Genomic DNA, 19723 nt, shown 5'->3' with positions numbered 1-19723 from the left:
CCTTGGGCTGATGGGTTTGTGTTCATGTAGGTGTGCGTTTTGTATGCAGCTTATGTAACTTCTATGCACATGCACACAGACCTGCCCTTGGAGTCCTTGTGTGCCCTGAGGCCTGCATGGCCCATGTAACTGAGTGAGGGATCCCCAGCGGCGGTTTCAGTTGCTTGTTATTCCTGGGTCACTGGGCTTCAGCATCTCCCCAGAGTCCCAACTAGTTAGGAAGGTAGTTGTGATATCAGGGACAGATCCCCAGGCAGGGGCACGGAACAGAGGAACCAGCCAGCTATGCTTTAATGATAATAATAATGATAATAATAATAATATTTCCTGATAATTTATAGTTTACGAAGGGTTCTCTTAAATACAATCTCATTAAATTCTCACTCAGCCCTGAAAGTCAAGGTTATTATTTTTCTCATTTGTTCAGATACAAAGAGAGGTTAAACGGCTTACTCACGGTAACCCAACTTGAGGATGGATTCGAACTCAGGTCATTTGTCTCTAAAACTCTTGTTCTCTTTCCCCTGTGCCTTCCTATCTCCGAAAGGGCGAAGAGCTTATCTTCTTTCTAGCCATGTGGAGAGAAGCAGGTGAAAACTCAATGCCAAGCACTGGGAAGCCCCCAGTGACACTCTTCTGTGGACAGAAAAAAACGAACTCAGAGCTGGGAGCAGCCCCAGACCAGGGACCTTTCATCAGCAGAGAAAGAGCCTGAGCAGCTGGAGCTTTCTACTTCCCCATCCTTGCATCTGTCCCTCTCTCAGTCCCTGGACATCTCCCACGTGTGCCTTGGTGATGTGATAGTGATTCTACAGAACCCGAGAGGGGAAGGCGGTCTCCAAACTCTGCGGCCTAGGTGGTCTCTGTGTTTTTGAAGAGTTGGGGGTGGGGGGCTCTCTAACCACATCTGCCCTCAGCTACTGCAGCTGGGAGGCGAATCCCTCCGCCTCCAGCTCCCAGCCCACATCTATGCAGCTTTCGCCACACTGTTTTATTATACCTGCCTGTTTTCTTCCCTATCGATTAACACCACTTACCCCTGTGAGGCTGGGCATGGCACCTTGTACACAGTTAAGTTGTCCCCTAAATTCACTCTGCTTCGAAAGAGCCATTATCTTTGTTTCCTTCCCAGCCCCATGGAATGAACTCTGCTGCTCAGCCTGGAAGGAGTTGTACTGTTTTGGAAGGGTAACTCCTGCCTTTTGCTCCACCTCTCACTCCTTCTGGAGTGTTGGGGGGACACATTAGGGACCACATGTGGCCATAGCTCAAGCCCCATTTTAAATTTTGGGTTATCAGTAATCAAGCTGAAGTTTTGTCTTCACCTGTCTGGTTCCTTTGTCTTATTTCTCAACTGTTCTACCAGTCAGAGCGGGGAAGAGGTCAGCAGGCTTGTGTTTGAGGATCACCCCCCACACCCAACAGCAGCCTCTATTCAGAGCGTCCCCAATCACCTGCCCTGGGCTACTATAGGCTCAGCTAGATCCTTGGTATCTTCCTCAGAGGTATGGGGCGAATCTGGACTAGAGCTTGACTTCCTAAAAATACCCACCTCTGGGGCACCTGGGTGGCTCAGTGGGCTAAAGCCTCTGCCTTCGGCTCAGGTCATGATCCCAGGGTCCTGGGATCAAGCCCCACATCAGGCTCTGTGCTCGGCAGGGAGCCTGCTCCCCCCCCCCCCCGCTCTCTCTGCCTGCCTCTCTACCTACTAGTGATGTCTGTCTGTCAAATAAATAAATAAAATCTTAAAAAAAAAATACCCATTTCTCCTAATGGTGCCAGTTCAGGGACTAACTCTTCCACGCTGCAGATCAGAACCTAGCTCCCAGACCTTCCTTTTTGTTGCGTTGTCTTATCTAATTCTCTCCACACCTGGTGGAAAGGTACTGCTATTCTTCCCACTGAGGGAGAGGAGAAATGGCTGGGTCAGGATCACACAGGAAGTCTGAAGGTCAGTCTATCCTTTTCCCACTCAGTTTCCTTTTTATTTCATTTCATTTTATTTTTTTAGTTCATTTACGTGAAAAAAAAGTTCAAAGTTATAATTGCTACATTCTTCATAGTTACACTGTGATAAATCTTTAACTGAAAAATAAATGTATGAGAAAAGAAGTGCAACACTCAGAGGAAAATGGTCTGGAAAATATTTAATATTTGCCTCACACCCATGTCGAGGACGAAGGACCTCGGTAATTCGGTAATTCTCGGTCACTCCCGCTCACCCCGAGATCTCCAGTGGCTAACACTAGTCAGCTACCCCTCGCCTTCAAAATACACCCCTTCTCCCAATTGGCTGCTGCGGTCTAAAAGAGACGCACAATTGGAAGAAAGTGGCTCTTCCATCTGAATTATACAGCCGCTTTCATACACCTCCCTCTTCCCTTTGCGCAGCCCGGATCGGTTACCAACTAAGGTTTCTCAGCCCCCATTCCCTGTCCTTCAGCCCCCCAGGCCCTAGCCCGCAGGCCCCGCCCTCCACACTCCGGAGGTCTTGCGTCCTCCCCTTTAAGGCCAGCCCCTCCCCCACGCCCACACCTCCCCGGCCCCGCCCCGCCTCCCCAAGCCCAGCCCCTCCGACCCTCCCCTTTAAGGATCGGCCCCGGACGCAGACAAGGCTGTGACGCGGCCGCCGGCCCCCGGGCTGGGTACATTGTCGCGCGGCCGCTTCCCCCCCGGGCCGGGCCCCGCCGTCCCGCGGTCCCCCGAGCGCCAGGCCCCCGGGGGGAGGGTGGGAGGGAGGGAGCAGGGCTGGTGGGCGGCAGCGGCGCACGGCGGGACCCACGGAGCCCCGCGACCCGCCGAGCCTGGAGCCGGGCCGGGACGGGGAAGCCGGCTCCAGCCCGGAGCAAACTTCGCAGCCGGGCGGGGGGTGGCGGGGACCCCGTCCGGAGCCGGAGGAGGGGGCGGCCGCGGGCCCTACCGCCTCTGCTCCCGCGTCTCCGGGCACCATGCTGTCCAACTCCCAAGGCCAGACCCCGCCGGTGCTGTTCCCCAACCCGCCGCCGCCGCCGCCGCCGCAGCCCCCCGCCCCGGCCCAGCCTCACCCCCCGGCCCAGCCGCCGCCGCTGCCCCCGCAGCAGTTTCCCCAGTTCCATGTCAAGTCGAGCCTGCAGATCAAGAAGAACGCCATCATCGACGACTACAAGGTCACCACCCAGGTCCTGGGACTGGGCATCAACGGGAAAGTTTTGCAGATCTTCAATAAGAGGACCCAGGAGAAATTCGCCCTAAAAGTAAGTTCGGGGCCGGGGGGAGGGGAGGAGGGGCACGGGGGAGGCTCCCGGGGACGGCCCCCGCCCCGCGCTCCGGAGCGGCCGAAGCGCACAGTCGCCGGGCGCGATCGCGCCGACCCTTCCCGGACCCGGTGTCAGTCCGACCCGGTCGCTGAGGAGTGGCCGCGGCCCCGCTGTCGGTCCCGGCGCCCGAGGGGAGCCAAGTGCGCGGCAAGGGGCGGGCGGGCAGCCGGGAAGGTCAGGTCCGCGAGGACCACGCCGCCAGACTGAGTTTCCGGTCACCTCCGGGTGTGAGTGGCGGGACCCGAAAGGACTCGTGAGGACTCTGCCATTTTGGGGTTTGAGCGGGATCCAGCCGAGGCGCAACGGTTGGCTTCGGGACCACTTCTGCTAATTTCACCCCGGCGCAAGGAAGTGATTTTCGGGGGTTGTGGTTCCCCATCCTCTCCTCCCTCCTTTCTTTCTTTCTGCGGGCACAAAAGGCCCATTACTCATTGAGCTGGTTGGTCGGTTAGTTTGGAGAAGTCGGATCGCTGAGGTTTATTTAGACTCGCTCCTTATTTGGGAGCCGGAATGTGTGATTTCACTTCCCTGGGCCTCCCGAGCGCGGCCCTGCAGCCTTGGGGCGCGCCGGCCCGGGAGGTGCCAGGCTGGAGATTCCGCGGGGACACCGCCCCCCGGGCGCGGGGGAGGGACTGTTTTGATCCGAGAGCAGGCTCCCCTCCTACCTTCAGTGCCTGTGAGGCTCCAGATGGGAGGCCAGCAGGCTCCGGCGTGATGTCTGCTGTTTCCATAGCTCCATTGATCATTGTGAACCCGGTCTCTAAAACGCGGCTTGGCCGGGTGCTGATGCCGCAAATTGGGGATGGCCGCTTGAGTCCTGGACATAGGCGATTGGTGGACAGTAGGAGGGAGCGTTATCCCTGAGCTGAGGAAACCCAAACTCTTTTTTCTTTTTCTTTTTTTTTTTTTTAAGGGGGTGTGGTGGTTGGGGGTGGGGTGGGGATGAGGATTTAAGAGAAAATACCTATTTCAGAAGTTAAACAGAATGGACTTGGAGGTCTGATGAGATGGGTGGATCCCCATTGCTGTGTGAGCCAGTGTTCAGGGTCATTAAAAAGGTTTTCCCCTCAGACAGGTTTCAGATCAAACCACATCTCTAAAGGTGACACATCAGGCCTGTTTCCCCTGGGGCGTCTTAATGATTGGAGGAGGAGAAAAATACTTCCTGTGTTGTATTTTTCTCCTCCCCCTCGCTGACCCCCCCCCCCCAACCAGCTGTATTTCAGCTATTAATACAAAACTCAGATAGGTGTGATGGGTGGAACTGTTGGAATATATAATTAGATGTAATAAAACTCTGGCAGTTTGCAGTTGCAGAGAGCAAGCAGATCCGATTTCCAGATTTTAAGACCTCTAAAATTATTTCCTTGATGCTTGCATCCTCCTTCGGTGGGGAGAGCTTTCAGCTAGCCCCAGCACTGTCAGATCGTTGGGCTTTTACTCTAAGCTGTTGCTGTGGGCTTTTTGGTTGTTGTGCCTTAGACCACTTTTTCCATAGTCATAAGCGGGGACTGGGAGGAGGAGTGGTGGTTTAACTGTGGCTCTGACCTTGGGGAGTAGTGTTGAGTGAAGACTCTTTGACCACAGTTAACCTGTAACGGTGAGGACGTGACAGCCGTTCTTTCTGGGAGAGTTTTCTATCCCTCTGAGAGGCCATCTGCCTTCACCCATCAGCAGTTTGGGGACGAAGGCTGTTCATTCCCTTGGATAGCTGAAATATTGTATAAAGACTTCAGAACAAAAGCTCTCCACTTCTTTTTATTCTATTTAATGACACAGAAAACCACACGCTAAAATGTTTAAGAGTGGCAATTCGGATTTCTGTTGGAATTCAGATTTCTGTTCTTGTAATGAATAGGACAGAGATTGGATATTCCCCTCCTGTAAATAGTTTTGAAAGGAAAAATCTGGCAGTGTTTTAAATAGCACTCATAATTCATCTTTCTCAGGTTAGAAGTGGGTGAAGATTGAAGTCAGTCTGTTTTGACAGGCAGTCTGCGCCCAGATCTTATAAGTTGACTCAACTGTTAAATTGTAGATTCCCACACATCTTTGTGTAAAAACTTAATAATAGTGGAAGAAAGAAGGTACGAGGCATTCCGAGACCGACAGTAGTGTCGACAGCACTTCCATATCCAAATATTGGCTAAGACATAATTACAGCTTGTGGGGAGAAGCTGGTCCAAAGAATCCTGTTTGAGACATACACCAAAGAGATTTCTAGATCTTGAATCTTGATGAACTTAACCTTAGGTGCTGAGCAGTAGAATGATTTTCAAAACCAGGAGTGTTTTGATTATAAAACAAGGGGGGTGGAGGTTGTGGGCTAGGATGGATTGCCCCATTGGGAAAGTGAGGAAAAAGGGATCAGACCTCTACTCTATATTGTGTGTTAGGTTGTTCCTGGGGATTCGAGACAGGAGCTATAGGACTGGGGCACGGTCTCGGATGCGGTTCTGATCTCTGCTGCTTCACGGCTCCGAGAGTGGATGGGAGGTTGTGGCTAAGAGGTCTGGTGACCTCTTAGCCCTCTTGAGGGAAATCAGTACTTTAAAAAAAAAAAAAAAAAAAAGTCCCAGCTCTTGCTGCTGCTTTTCTACCTCCACCTCAGAGAGCTAACATTTCAGGGCTTTTAGTGGGTGCCGTGACCTCACCTCGCCATCTCTCCTGGCTGCTGTTGCTACGTTCTGAGTCATACTCGCACTTGCTCAGAGCCGGAAGGGACTTCAGAGGTCATCTCGTCTAACCCCCTTGTCTTGCAGATGAAAAAACCAAGACCCAGAGCAGAAATCACTTGAGGTCATAGAGCCATGCACTTGGCCGAGGCAGGATTAGAACTCGGGATGCCCGACTCCCTGTCTCAGGCCCCTTCCCACTTCATAACTGCAGTGGCGTCCACAGGCCCAGACCTGGGGTTGGCTGCTGCTCCAGAGCTCCTCAAGCCTCAGGAGTTGCTCTCTGACCCCCTTGACTGTTGGCGAGGGGGTGCTGGGTGGGTATTTATTGCGCCCCCAGCAGTAATCCCCGAAGTTGGAGGGGCAGCTTATGTACCAACTCAGCAGCTTCATGAGTTTTAAATTAGGTAACCAGCTTAAAAAAAAAAAAAAAAAAATCATACCACCTCCACCCCTTTTAGGGAGTGTTTGAAAGAAATCTTATTATTTTTTGTAGAAGAACGTAGGAATCATATTAACTGTTTCTTTGGTAAGGACACCTAGTCTCAACCCACTTGTGTAATAATTGGTTGTATGCCCCCTGGGGTTCCTCAGCTGCTTCCTGCTTCACTGTGTCATGGTGACTCTTGGGTATTAGCTGAACAAATTTAATTAAAGCTGGCACTGTTGTCCCTCTCTGCTGCATGACTCTGATTAGTTGAAGGGTGCTGTTGCTTTACAAAATATAGAATGTTGTCATACCTTATCTCTGTTTATCTTTCCATTGCGTGGATTAGAGAGAAAACAAGGTCCTGTGATGTCTTCTCCTTTCCTTTCTCCAGTGGTTCTCCCTCCCCAGGTCACTGTGTGTCACTGTGGTGGGGCTTCCTCCGGTGCTCCAAAGGGGAGATAATCGGAACCTCGCGTGCTTGTTCCGGACACACAGGGAGGCACAGAGCTCCCACAGCCCCGAAGGACAGGCAGCATCCCACCGGCACACCTCATGCTTGAATACCTCCTGGGTAGCACACTGGGTAGCACGGCTGTGTGAGGGGCGCTGTTCCCAGATGTGGTTTGCCAGATGAAATCGCATGGTGAGGAAGGTTTCACTCACTAAGTTGGCCTCTTTTAAAGAAGAGAGCACGAGGTGGGGCAAATGGCAGAGGTGGAGACAGAGAGAATCTCCATCAGGTTCCGGACCCAGCACCGAGTCCAAGGTAGGGCTCGATCTCACGGCTCTGAGTGTGACCTGAGCTGAAATCAAGTCGGACACTTAAACTGACTGAGCCACCCAGGTGCCCCAAATTAGCCTCTTTTATATCTCCTTTGCTTATAGGTTGTTAACAGTTCACTGAGCATCCTGCTATATGCTTAGTCATCTAAAGTGCCTTAAAACTTGAGGGGTCAAGAAACCGATTTGGAGAAGGCATTAACAGATGCAGTCTGTGTTGTCCCATATGGCAGCCAATACCCATGCATGGCTATTTAAACTAATGTTAATTAAGCTGAAAATCAGGGACCTCTGGGTGGCTCAGTGGGTTAAAGCCTCTGCCTTCAGCTCAGGTCATGATCCCAGGGTCCTGGGATCAAGCCCCGCATCAGGCTCTCTGCTCTGCGGGGAGCCTGCTTCCTCCTCTCTCTCTGCCTGCCTCTCTGCCTACTTGTGATCTCTCTCTGTCAAATAAATAAATAAATAAAATCTTAAAAAAAATAAATAGAAAATCAGCTAGCCACCTTTCAAGTCTCCAGTGGCTACATGTGGCTACTGGCTGCTGAACTGGATAACACGGAAGTATATACTCCTCCTATTAGAAAGTTCTGCTGCATTGTGCTGGTCTAGAGGTGAAATCGTGTGGTTGAGGCTAGAAGAGTTTTGGAAGGGAAATCTCTGAGGACCCTCGGAGCCACGGACAGTTCATTGCTGGGCCTCTGAAGTATGAGCAGGTCTGTAGGAGCGGCTGGTGATGCTGGCCCCGAGGGAAGAACGGGAGATCAGGTGGGCAAAGACCAAGTAGGGTTGGTGGCCCAGAATTGAACCTAACCTAGCTTTATGTATTTATTAAAAAAAAAAAAAAAAAAAGATTTTATTTATTTGACGGAGAGAGAGCTCACAGTAGGCAGAGAGGCAGAGAGAGAAGGGGAAGCAGACTCCCTGTGGAGCAGAGAGCCCGATGTGAGACTCGATCCCAGGACCCTGAGATCATGACCTGAGCTGAAGGCAGAGGCTTAACCCACTGAGCCACCCAGGTGCCCCTAACCTAGCTTTATATTAAAAGTAGTTGTTATAATATTTGAGGGGCAGGAAGTAAACTAACAGAAGGATGACAGATCATTGAGGTTTGGACCATGGAGGTCTAAGTTTCTAGTTTCAGAGACCCCCTCCTTCTCATGGGCCCTTGGCCCCTATTTACTGCAGTCGGACTCTTGGCGTCCACTGAAGCAGGATCAAAGTTGGGTCAGATCATGGTCCTTTTTCACTTGCGAATTCTGGGCTTTGATGGAGCTTGAAAATAATCTCCAGCTAAGATCTGGGATCAGTGGCTGACAGAAGGGAGGAGAAAAGCAGCCCCAGGCCTCAGGACCAGGTATTGGTGGGTGCCTGGGAAATGAAGAAGCTCCTTTTTGGGAGGAAGAAGGTGTTGGTGCCCATGATTAAGAGGTTTTGACTGGTTGGGACTGGAGGACTTGACCCATCATCAGTTGGCAAGTCTACTTAAGAAGCAGGTGTAGGGACTCAGGGAGAGGCTTGGAGGAGCCAAGCTTTGCGACTGCAGACTTAATCCCCAGCCAAATCCTGGGGTTGGAGGAGGGGCTAAAGTTCCTGTCACCTGCAAATCCCAGGGATGTATGGAGGCCGTGCCAGGAGGAATGTCACCCACTGTGGGGAAGGACAGGGCATTGGCATCACATTGGAGTCCTTCCACGAGTCCCGAGGCCCTCCCGTGTTGTGATTCAGGACTGTCCCTTGTGGTTTGAGGTCCTGATTCAGGGCCCTTCCAAGGGCCACGTGGGGGTCTCTTTTTCCCTCTCTTCCCTGGTCTGCACCCTTCCAGGAGCTTGTTCTAGGAGGGAGGTGGGCAGGCCGGGCAGAGCTGTTCTTTGTGTTCGAAGGGGCTGTGGCTGCTCTTGGTATTGATGTAAGCCCGGGTGGTAAAGACACCCATATCTCCTTGCACCTTAGAGCTGTTGACACTCCCTGGTCATTTTCTTGACTGCTTCCATCTTCCCAGAGCAGGTGGTTAGGCCAGTCAGAAAAGGGTCAGCACTATGTCCAGGGTCTTACCCTGTGTCTTAATCAGGGACGTAGTTTCCTGGGACCTCCTCTTAGTCTGGGTTCCTTTGGTTTTTTGGTTGCTAGAGGGATTATGGCCCTTGCAGCGCAACTCTCAGCTCAACTAAGTGGTCACTAGGCTTTTTCTACATAGGTCACCTCATAAATGGGGACATTGGTAAAGAGAAGGGGCCATGCCACTGGGCAGCTTGATGTACACCAAGCATGTAACCCAAATTTTGTATCTCTTCTCATCATTAGAGGGATACTGATATTTTGCATTTTAAGATATATCTTTGGATACAAATTTTTAGAGATGAGTTTCTTATTATTGGTTAAGTGCTAGAGAAGAGAAGAAAGCAAAAAAAGGGGCACAGTCTATGTGTCCTGCTAACTGGCCACGTGACCTTGAGTAGGTCAGCTAAGTTTTCCAGGCTTTGGTGTGCGCGTCAGAGGTCAGGCTACAAATTACTCCTGAGCACTGGCATTGGGGGGTGGTAGAAGGCTGTGCCGGGGGCAAGAGGCTGAGAGCTGGCAGGATGACTTGCTGACCTCTCCGTGTCTGACCATCAGCAGCTCTTGCGCCGGTGTGGATGCCCTTTTGATAGGCTTGATGCTAGGCTCTGAGGTGGCTGTGTCCAGTTAATTAATAATCATCATTGACCAGCTGCTCCCTCTCTCGTGTGAAGACTGGGAGAGTGTTCCAGCTAGTGCCTCAGCAGAGAGGACGGGCTGTGTACTTCGGGGGCGGGGGTGGCGTGGGGATCTAGTCTTCCCTTGAAGTCAGAGGAATCTTAGTATAGTTGTGTCTCATGGTGGAGATGAGGAATTCTTTATGTTCTCCATCGGAGACTTGTTTCCCATTTGAGGTGTGGGGCCAAATATGGCCGCAGTGATTGGCTGTGCAGGCACGGGGGCACCCGGCTGGTGAGGGCTGCGACCTAACCTGTTGTCCACCAGGTAGGCTTTGTGTTGGCTTGTGGCTGGGCTCCTCCAGACGGGGGTCTTCTCCTTCACCCAGAGATACAGTGTGGGCTGGGAGCTGTGCAGAGGTGAGAGGTGGGGACTGTTGCCTAAGCTGATGAGGAAATTAGGATTTACATCCAAGTACCACCCCCCCCACCCCACCCCATGCCAAGACAGTGTAAGACTGGATATCAGAAGTCCAAAGAAGCAAGAGGAGAGACGGATACCTGGTGCTGGCTGTTCTCTTTCCTCTTCTTCCTGCTCACTTCCTGCTCACCTGAGCAGTAGTTTCATCCCTGAAGCTTTGGAGTGTGGGGTCCTGGGTGCCAGGCCACCATACGTGGTTGGACGAAGAAGACACACAGTGGAAAGCAAAATAAGGTTGGACACAGCCTCTGGTGGTGCAGTTGGGGTCTTTATTCTCTGATCCAGTAAACATTCTGTGTGCTATCTGGCCAGTGGGGAGAGCCTGGGACACAGCCCTAAGGTCAAACCCTATCTGTAACTCTTGTCCCCCTCTAAGACTGGCCAAGCTCTGTGTTTATTCTGCTGGGAACCTGAGCTGCCTAGAAGGGTCATATGAAAGGGCATCTTACTCTTGAGGGACATCCCAGGCATCTCCGTGGCCAGTGTCCATGCAGCACTCATCTGGAAGGTGAGGAGTGGTGGCTAAAGACGGAAACTGTGTGGCCTTTTCTGGTCTCAGAGAACATGAGGGGAACACAGGGGCCTGTGCTGTTGATGCCTTCTCTGCTTCACTTGTCTCCATTGAGTCTTTTGAACCTAAAGCAAAGGGAAAGGGGATCTGCTGACAAGCCCCTGCCGGTTCCTCCGCTTTCATGCTCCTCTGGGGCACCTTGCCCCCCACCCCTCTGCAGCAGGTGATGGCGTCAGTCACCTCATGGCCATTGTGATGATCCGTAGTGTCACTGGGCTCCCAGCCCACACATGGGACATTTGCAACCTGGCCTCCCGCCCAGGGCCTGGAACTGTTACTCAGCCCCTCTGTCCCAACAGCTAAAAATAAGCTTGCCACTGCTGCAGTCTCCCCTCACCACCCAGCCCTGCCGTTGGCCCCAGGTCTAACTGCCACACCGCAGACCTGCATCTCTCTCCTTGCACCTGGTCTCCCTGTCTGCCCCCTTCCACTGTGGCTGGGAGTGAGCCATGGCTGGTGCTTCTCCAGGTAGCCTGTCCCACTCCTCTCACTCAGTAAAGCAAGTTGCCCCCAAGCCCCTGCCAAGCCTCGGCTGTGTGAGAAGAGGGCAGTGCGTGCCAAGGCTCCGTGGAGCTGCCTTGCTTCTCCATCAGGCGAAGGCTTATGGGGAGGGCGCCCAAGTTCATTGGAGTCGATGAGATTTTCGCCTGGGCTTCCTCCTGCTCTGGCTTCCTCCAAGCTGCTCTGGCCAGCAGGCCCCCCTGCCAGAAGGGGTGTGGGGGTGAGTAGGAGAGCCCCTCATGAGGCTGTCCGTGGCCCTCACCCCGACTGCCTGTGACTGAGCCGCCTCCCTGCCCTGGGCCTCCTGCCCTGTTGCAGAGCTTATTCTCCACCTCTGCAGTGTGGGGCTTCAGGTTACGCTCAGGGGTGTGACCTCATCCTGCTAGCTTCCAGGGCTAACTGGGCCCTGACCCTCAGGGCCTCCTTCCCGGGTCAGGCCAGAGCCCCTCTGGCCTTCCAGCTTTGCCACCTGCACCGTGTCACAGAGAACAGGGGTCTCTCCTCTCTCCTGACAGTGGAGGCAGGGTTACTGCTGATCTGAGCCCACGGAAGCCCCTTGAGGCAGCCTCCTCCCTTACTGCTGGGGGGTCCTGTGCAGGCGAGGGGAGGGGGCTCAGGTAGCTGCGGTACCTGCAGAACTGAGCGATAGTGGGCAGAGCACTTCTTTTAGCTTGACTTTGGCATTCTCTTCTTCCTGATTCACCTAATCCTCGGCAGGTGTGGTACTAACCATGCAAACAAGGGTTTTGCGTCTTTTTTCTGAACTTGGGGATGTTTGGGAGAGGAGGTGAGGAAGAGTAATAGGAGCCTAGGTGGGTCTTTGGGGACCTCTGGCTTCAGCTAGAGTCACATACTGGACCATGTCTGCATGGGCTGCTTTCTCCCATCTGGCCCACTGGGGCCTCATTTTCTCTGCAGGGAGAGATTTATCTGCCAAGGCCCATTGGCTTCTGGAGGGAGGAGTTGGGTGTAAATTGCTAAGAGTTTATTTTTAACTCTGACAGAAGGAGCCCCTGTCCTTGGAGTAACCGTACCCTCCCTCTTCTCTGTCCCGGGCCTCCCTCTCTGACTTCTGTAATTCTTAGAGGAAGGCTTGTAGCTTCCACAGGCCAGGCGTCAGCGGAGCTGGGCAAGGGAAGCCTCTCTAAGTGGAGAAATCTGCCGATTGCTTGACAGGCCTGACTTCCGCAGAGCTCAGGGGACTGTGGGGGGCAGGGAAGTAGAGAGGAAGCCCTGGGCCCTGGAGGCCACACATGTGGAACGTAGAGCACCCTAGGAATGCAGGTGGACTGGTGGAGAGGCCACACGGGCCTTGGAACTTGGAGCACCCTGTCGGCTCTCCTGTGCTGGCGATGGTAGCAGGGGTCATCTTGTGCCCTTCGCCATGCCTCTGTCCTCACAGGCACCCAGATCTCTGAAAGGTAGAAGGATACCGGGACAGAATGAGTGCGTATGGTCGCCTGTGTTGTGAATGCTTAGATTTATAGAAATGCTGAAGTTTTGTTACTCCCTCTGACTGCCAGGCTGCCAAGCGTCACAGCCTTTCCCCCGGAGACTGTGGGATTCTCTGGGACTTCATACCTTCATGTTCCCCTCCCCTGGCAGGGTGCTAGTCACCTGGGCTCCTAGTGGGGAGGACGAGTGTATGAGTGCTCCTTCGCCTGTGTCTGGACCCTTCTGGTTTCAAGGACTTGTTTTGGTTACCTTGCCTTAGATTTTTAAAAAGAACATAAACTAGAGTTTGATATAGAAGGAATGGAGAGCAGGGGGATGGGGTAGGGGCCAGGAGGAATACATAACTCCCTCTGAGGATCTCAACTGGGGAACGAAGATCTTGCCCCCTTGGTGTCTTGGAGCACGTGGGGGATTACTTTGTCTGAAACCCAGCTCTGATTATACAGCTTCCCAGCTCAAACCCTTCAGTGGGCTCACTTTGGCTGTAGAATACAGGAGATTTCCAGATCCTTCCCTGATCTGACCCCAATCTGGTTTTTGATTTTATTTATTTATTTATTTATTTTTCCTGAATACCTGCTGCATTTCAGCTTAAGTGGCTTACGTTTGCTGTTTCCTGAATAGAACCCTGTACCGCCCCCTCCCCCGCCCCCGTCACCTTTGCCCATGCATGGTGTGTATGCCATCTGTCCATCTGTATCTTCCTTGCCTCCCTGCCCCACCCCTGTCTGTATCTCCCTACTCCACCCTGTACAAATGCTGCCACTTTCATGAAAGCTTTCACACCAGAAGTGGCTCTCCCCTACTCTGCCCTGTCAGACTTGCCAAGACACTCTTCCCTTCCCTCTGTTTTCAGTCCATTTGCCCATGTTCAAGGGGCCCTTCTAATGCTGCATTGTAAGTTCCTGAAGACTCACATCTTCATTATTTTTGTATTCTCTTATTTCCTCCTTAAAAAAAAGTCATGGAGTATTTTGGCATTGTGCATTATACCTAGCTGCCAATAAAAGTGTGGTAATTGAATAATAGTGGGAGCTGCCTGCATAAACATAAGGTCCCAATGGTGATCCTTGGATGAGTGGGGGGATGGCGCTGGGCATGGCACAATCCTGGGGGCTAGGCTGTCTGAGACTGAGCCAGGGGTATAGTTCAGGCCCCCCAAGTGTCTGTCCCTGTTCTTCCTCCTGCCTGTTAAAAAGCCATTCATAGCAGAACAGTCTTCTGGGCATTTCTTCCCTCCACACATTCGGATCTGCTGACTCAAGCTGATACCTTCTGTTTCTGCTAACGGATTTCTCCTTCTTGTAAGGATCCTGACCACAGTTTCCCATTGATGCCTCTTCTCTTTCTCCTCCCTGTTCCAGAGCCCCTCCTTTTCCTGCTTCACTACAGGGATGACCCTTCTGCCTCTCAGAGACTTTTAACTGGGGGAGGGACAGATGTGGAACTGACCAGCTCTCTTGCAGCTCTTGGCATCTTTTGGTTAGTTCCAGACAAAGCCGAGACACACACATGCAGTCCAAGGTGATGTGACAGCTGGCCTTGCTCCTGTGTGTTGCAAGAAGACCAGTGTTGAGTACCAGGTTGCCAGGTCTGAGGTCAGAGGTTTGAATCTCATGGGGCAACTTAACTCCATGCCACAGGTTTGTAGGAGACACAGACCAGGACTGATGTCCAAGAGACCGGCTTGTGTGGCCTTCAGCAGGTCTGAGAACATGTCTGGGCCTCACTCAGTTTCCTCCTTTGTGAATCGCAGGGCTCCGGCTTGGTCTCAGACTTGATCTCAGAGGACACCTCCACTTCACAAAGGGCTTTCTGTCACCCCACTGCTGGGAACACAGCCCCGCACTGGGAAGAAGGTGGGCAGCCCAGGTTCCAGGTAGTGGGGATTGACCATTCCTCTCTGCCCTCACTTTGTGTAGGCCAGTGGTCCATCAACCTTCCCCGGGCTGTAGTATTTTTTTATTCATTCAGCCATTCAACCAGTGTTTATAAACATGTATTCTCTCCCATGCCTGCCTCCTGTCTTCCCTGCTGACGGGCCATCAGGAGGCCCAGATGGCAGGATTAGCCTTGAAGGGGAGACTAGTCAGGGTCATCCCTTTGGGTTTAGACCCCTTTAATACCTCTGCTATATGAGATGAGAGGAATTTGGAACAATGAGGGCTGATTCTTTCTAGCAGCTTAGACTAGACTCCTGCCTTTCTAAGCAGGATTTGCCTTAGGGTGCCTTCTATCCCTCTGAGATTGAAGCAACTTACCACTCAAGAAAATTAATTAGCAGTGCTGAGGATGACTTTTGCAGCCTCCCTAAGGATAGATGGGAACAGCAGATTGACTTTGATACATAAACAGTCTTCAGTCTTCTGTAGCTGAATGCTACAGCTGAATCATTGTGGAAGGTTTAGCAACACTGTCAAGGTTTCCCAGATTAATAACAAGTCTTTATTGAGCAGATACTTTGTGTCAGGCATGGTGTTGGGTTTTTACTAATCTTCTTGCTAAACCCTAAAATAATACAGCAAAGTAAAAATATTTACAGAATACTTACATTTTACAGAAGAGGAAACGTGATCACATGTTCAGAACAATGCATTCATTAGCAATGATTTACTGAATATCTGCTAACTGCTATAAATTATTATAGGCCCCAGGGATACATTAAGTGTACCAAAGAAAGAAAGAAACAAAAAATCTTGTCTGCATGGAGCTTGCATTTTAGCAAGGGGAGACTGACAAAATGCAATCAATTAAATGATACCACCTATCAGATGGTGATAGAGATGGTGGCAGAAAGAAAGGAGGGCAGTAGGCCCAGGAATGCTGAGAATGTGTGTGTGGCTCAGGGGAGGCTTTACTGGGAAGGTGGTGTTTGAGTGCACCTTGGAAATGCTGGGAGGGAAGAGGGGCAGCGGGTTAAGTTCCAAGCCCTGGGGCTGCTAATGATGGGAGTGTCTTACTCTAAAACCTGGGCTTCTTTCAGTTTGTGCTACTGCCTCGCTAGTGGTTCCTCCATGAATCCATTATAATTTAGTACTTAGTTGCTCTGGCAATTTATGTTGTATCATCAAATATTTATGGGATACTTACTTTGTGCAAATTGCTACAAGGATAAGGAATGGGCACTGCCTTTGGGAACCTTCCATTCAGAAGGGGAGTGAACGTGTGTGTGTGTGTGTGTGTGTGTGTGTGTGTGTATGTGTAAGGAATGAAAAAGACTGCCCCCCACAATCTGGATTGTACCCTTTCACACATATTCCCATTTGACAATTTCTGACACAAGGAGGCCACGTGGTCTGATGTTGGGGTTTCCATACAGAGAAAGAGATTCAGGGAGGTTCTGGTGCATAAGTGGTGGGGTCAGGGCAATAGGGTGGCCCCAGAGGACATGGAGACATGGGATGGGCTCCTCAGGATGGAAGGGGTTAGGGGACGGGGTCACTTTTGCCTGGCCTAGGCAGAGGACACATCATGGAATCACACCTGGGACACACCCAGGGGAGGACGCAGATTAAAGTTTTGCCAGTGGGCGTGGGTTGTTAAGGAATTGCACTGGGTACTCCCATCTCCTGTTTGGCTGTGGGAAGAGAGAGGATCTCCTTCCAGGGATCTTTCTTGTAATAGGAAATGCTTGGGGTTGGGTGTTGGCCGAGCATCCAGCAGAGCCAGGGAGGAAAGGGGTAATAAAAAGAGATGGCCGCGCTGACCCTGTGGCAGAGCCTGCTGGTCGGCCTCTGGGCCCTTACAGGACTTCTGTCTTGCTCTGAAGAATCTCATCCCACCCTGTGTTCAGCTGCTCAGGTGGAGATGTGGACAGGCGGCTCGCAGGGTGATGGGGTGGCTGTGTGACTCTAGGCTCTGGCCATCTTTGATTCTTGTCTCTCAAGGCCTCAGCACTCAGGGCTCAGGATGGAGGTGACGGTTAGTGCAGCTGGGAAAGTGAAGCAAGGCCTGGGTTTTTTTTTCCTGAGCCGGTGCTGTGGTGAAGGAAGTTGCAACATGATCTTTCCTTTCTTTTCTTTTCTTTCTTTCTTTCTTTTTTTTTTTTTCTTTTTATAGAAGGGGAAAACCATCTTCCAGTAAACTTCAGAAACAGTACCTAGTCTTTGATGAAGGTCATCGCCTCACTCCCCCCTCACCGTGCTTTTTGTAGCCCATCTTTCTTTCACCCCTTCTCCCCTGTTCCTCCCCGTCAGTGTCCTCTCCTCTGAGGGACTGTGTCTCTGCATCAGGCTGGCTACTTGGAGGGATGCTTGGTGGCCTGTCCTTGACAGTGAGAGCTGTTTAAATAGGCCAGATGGTTCCTGATACCCGCCTGGCCTCTCCTGCTGCCGCATTGGTCTGCGGTCGTTCGGTGTTCCAAAGGTTGAGGCAATACTTCTCGGCTCAGGTAACCACACTTTGTGGTAGATTCAGAGCTTGTGTCTAAGCAGATGCTGGGCAAAAGGGCCTGAAATGTGGGAGGCGGGGATCAAGGCTGGAAGGCCACAGTGTAAATCTAGAGTTCTCAGTCAGGTTTGAATTTGGCCTTTGTACTATACCTGGGCAGGAATCCAGTTACGTTTGAAAGTGTGCAGATGATGTATTTTCCTGATGAAAAATTTTGAGGTCTGGAAAAATAGTGGGTTTGGGGTTGTGTTTCTTTTCTTTTTTTCTGTGTGATTCATTTTCTCTTTCTTACATTTCTGTACCCCAAAACAGCCCAAAGTTCCCTACAAACCTTTGGGACTCCAACTTTAGTCAACCAAGGGATGTTCTAAGTCATCCCTGAGAATGAGGTCTGCTTGCTCTCAGGAAGCTGGGAAATGCCCCACCGCCTGGGGTGGGTGGTGGCTGCTGGGACACTAGTGCTGTTGCTGTTCATTGCTTTCCGGGGCAGAGAAGGGCAGAGGCCTTAGGGGTGAGCCTTTTAGTTTGGGCTCTTTGTTCTCTCTACCTGTTGTCTTTGGTACAGCTGACATAGAGCTCCTCCTTTCCTGCTGTTTTCTTTGAATTCAGTCTCCCTGTCCTCGAGTAGGGTGCTGCAGGCTGGAAGTCAGCTCTGGGAGGTGGTGGTGAAGGGAGTTTGCTTGTTTACCTGGATCCCACAGTGAATACGGAAGCCCTGTTTCCACAGGACACTGCTCTGGCCAATAGCAGAGCCCCTAGCCACACGCGGCTATTTAAATTAAATAAATAAAATTAAAAAGTAGTTCCTCTGTAGCACTAGCCATGTTTCAGAGGTTCAGTAGTCTCTATAGCTAGTGGCCACTGTACTGGGTAGCACAGATAGAGATCATTCTGTCACCACAGAACCTTCTCTTAGACAGTGCTGGCCTCTGAGGTAATCGTTCTACGCCCTGGTAAAGAATTATCTGAGCTGGAAAGGGATTTGTGGAAATGCACAAGGAGAGGTTTTAAGGCCCAGGTAAGAGGGAAAAGAGAAGGTAATAATTTAAAAAGGGACCTTAAATAGTATTTAGTTTGTCTTGTTTAGGACTACATCCCAGCAAATGGTCAACTACCCAGGGGCTCCCAAACTAAGTCAATTATCAGAATCACCTCTGGGTAACATTTGAAATGTGGATTCCTGGGCCCCACTCTTTGTAGCTCATTGAGTCCGAGACTGCAGAGCTGGCATTCAGGAATGTGCATTCTATCTGATAATCACCTGGGCTTGGCCACCCCTGATCTATGGAATGATGCTTCAGTCCCTCCAGTGATGGGGAGCTCACCGCTTTTCAAGAAAACCTTACCATTAAAAAAAAAAATTGCTTGTTAAAAAAAAGTTGATAAAGTTCTGTGTTTATTGAGTTCAAAATTTGGTTCCCTGAGCTTGTAATATTCCCTCGTGTTCGTTGCCCTTTCTGGAGCCTAACAGAATGCATCAGTCCCATCTCCTGTACTCAGTCTAATGCAGATATTTGAACACAGCCTGTGGCCCAACGTCATGGCACGTTTTCAGAGTATTTGATCTGCCAAGCGCTCGAGGGAGACGCAGAGATGAGACTTCACTGCAGCATCCTTCCGATTCATCATCAGGCCTTGCTCAGAGATAGAGGAAAGGTCCATGTCGCAGTGGACCCCGTCCGTGGAGAGTCCAGGGGTTGGTACGGACCACATTTACCCTCCGCCTCTCTGCCTACTACCCCCCAGGAAAGAGTCCCTGTTTTCCTGCACGGCTAACACTTGCTTTTTGAAGGCACTGATCTGTTTTCCTTCAGAGGCATTGAGACACTCGGCCAGCATTGCCAGGCAGATAGGACCACAAACCTCTCTTCTGTTTGGAGACCTTCAGGGGCACCCTCCCCTTGTCTCCAGGGTAATGCTTCAGACTCCTAACATGATACTCAAACAAGCTGGCTTTGACCTTCCTTCCCACCCCCACCCCTCACACACATACACTCACCCTTTCAGAAATGACTGCTTCCCACTCTGAGTGCATTCTTATGCTCGCAGATCTTCTGTTGGGCCTCCCTTTTGTCTGTCCTTTCATATCCTGGTAGAGCTCTAGCTCTCCTCCGAAGCTCACGTTTTATCTGCTCCCTAGTCCCAATTCTAGGTAGAATAACTCCCTTCGCTGCACCAGTTCACACTAGCAGTAAGTCGGCTACGAACTTGGCATCCACTCGTGTGTCCTTCCCTGCTAGACTCTGAGCTCCTTGAGCACAGGGACTGTGTCTCGTGTATTGGGAATCCTCCAGTGCAAAGCACAGTGCCAGGTCCTTAGCTGAGGTGTCGTGTGTGCCCACAGACGTGGGCTAGTTTCCTTGTCTGTGTGTCTTTTGGGTTCTGATGTGCCTGCCACGGGGAAGCTGCAGCCCATCTCTTAGCACCCAGCACCGCTTTCTCTCTGTGGTGGCCTCGGGCCCCAGCAGCTCCT

The 19723-nt window shown here is 51.5% G+C and overlaps 1 protein-coding gene across 2 annotated transcripts in view; it reads left to right on the top strand.

Moving 5' to 3' along the window:
* The first annotated feature begins 2680 nt into the window (after positions 1–2680).
* Positions 2681–19723, top strand: part of MAPKAPK2 (MAPK activated protein kinase 2) — a 44205-nt gene continuing 27162 nt past the window's right edge. The window contains exon 1 of one of the 2 annotated variants that reach the window (XM_032878180.1): positions 2681–3233. In XM_032878180.1, coding sequence (XP_032734071.1) covers positions 2949–3233 — 285 coding nt within the window. In that variant the 5' untranslated portion in view covers positions 2681–2948. The remainder of the gene's footprint in view (positions 3234–19723) is intronic. The other variant, XM_032878181.1, reaches the window with a different exon arrangement.

This window comes from Lontra canadensis, unplaced genomic scaffold, assembly GCF_010015895.1.
Source record: "Lontra canadensis isolate GAN:19392208 unplaced genomic scaffold, GSC_riverotter_1.0 scaffold63, whole genome shotgun sequence".
Classification (NCBI taxonomy): Eukaryota; Metazoa; Chordata; class Mammalia; order Carnivora; family Mustelidae; genus Lontra; species Lontra canadensis.
The sequence above is the reverse complement of the archived record's forward strand: the minus strand, read 5'-3'. Positions and strand labels throughout refer to the sequence as shown.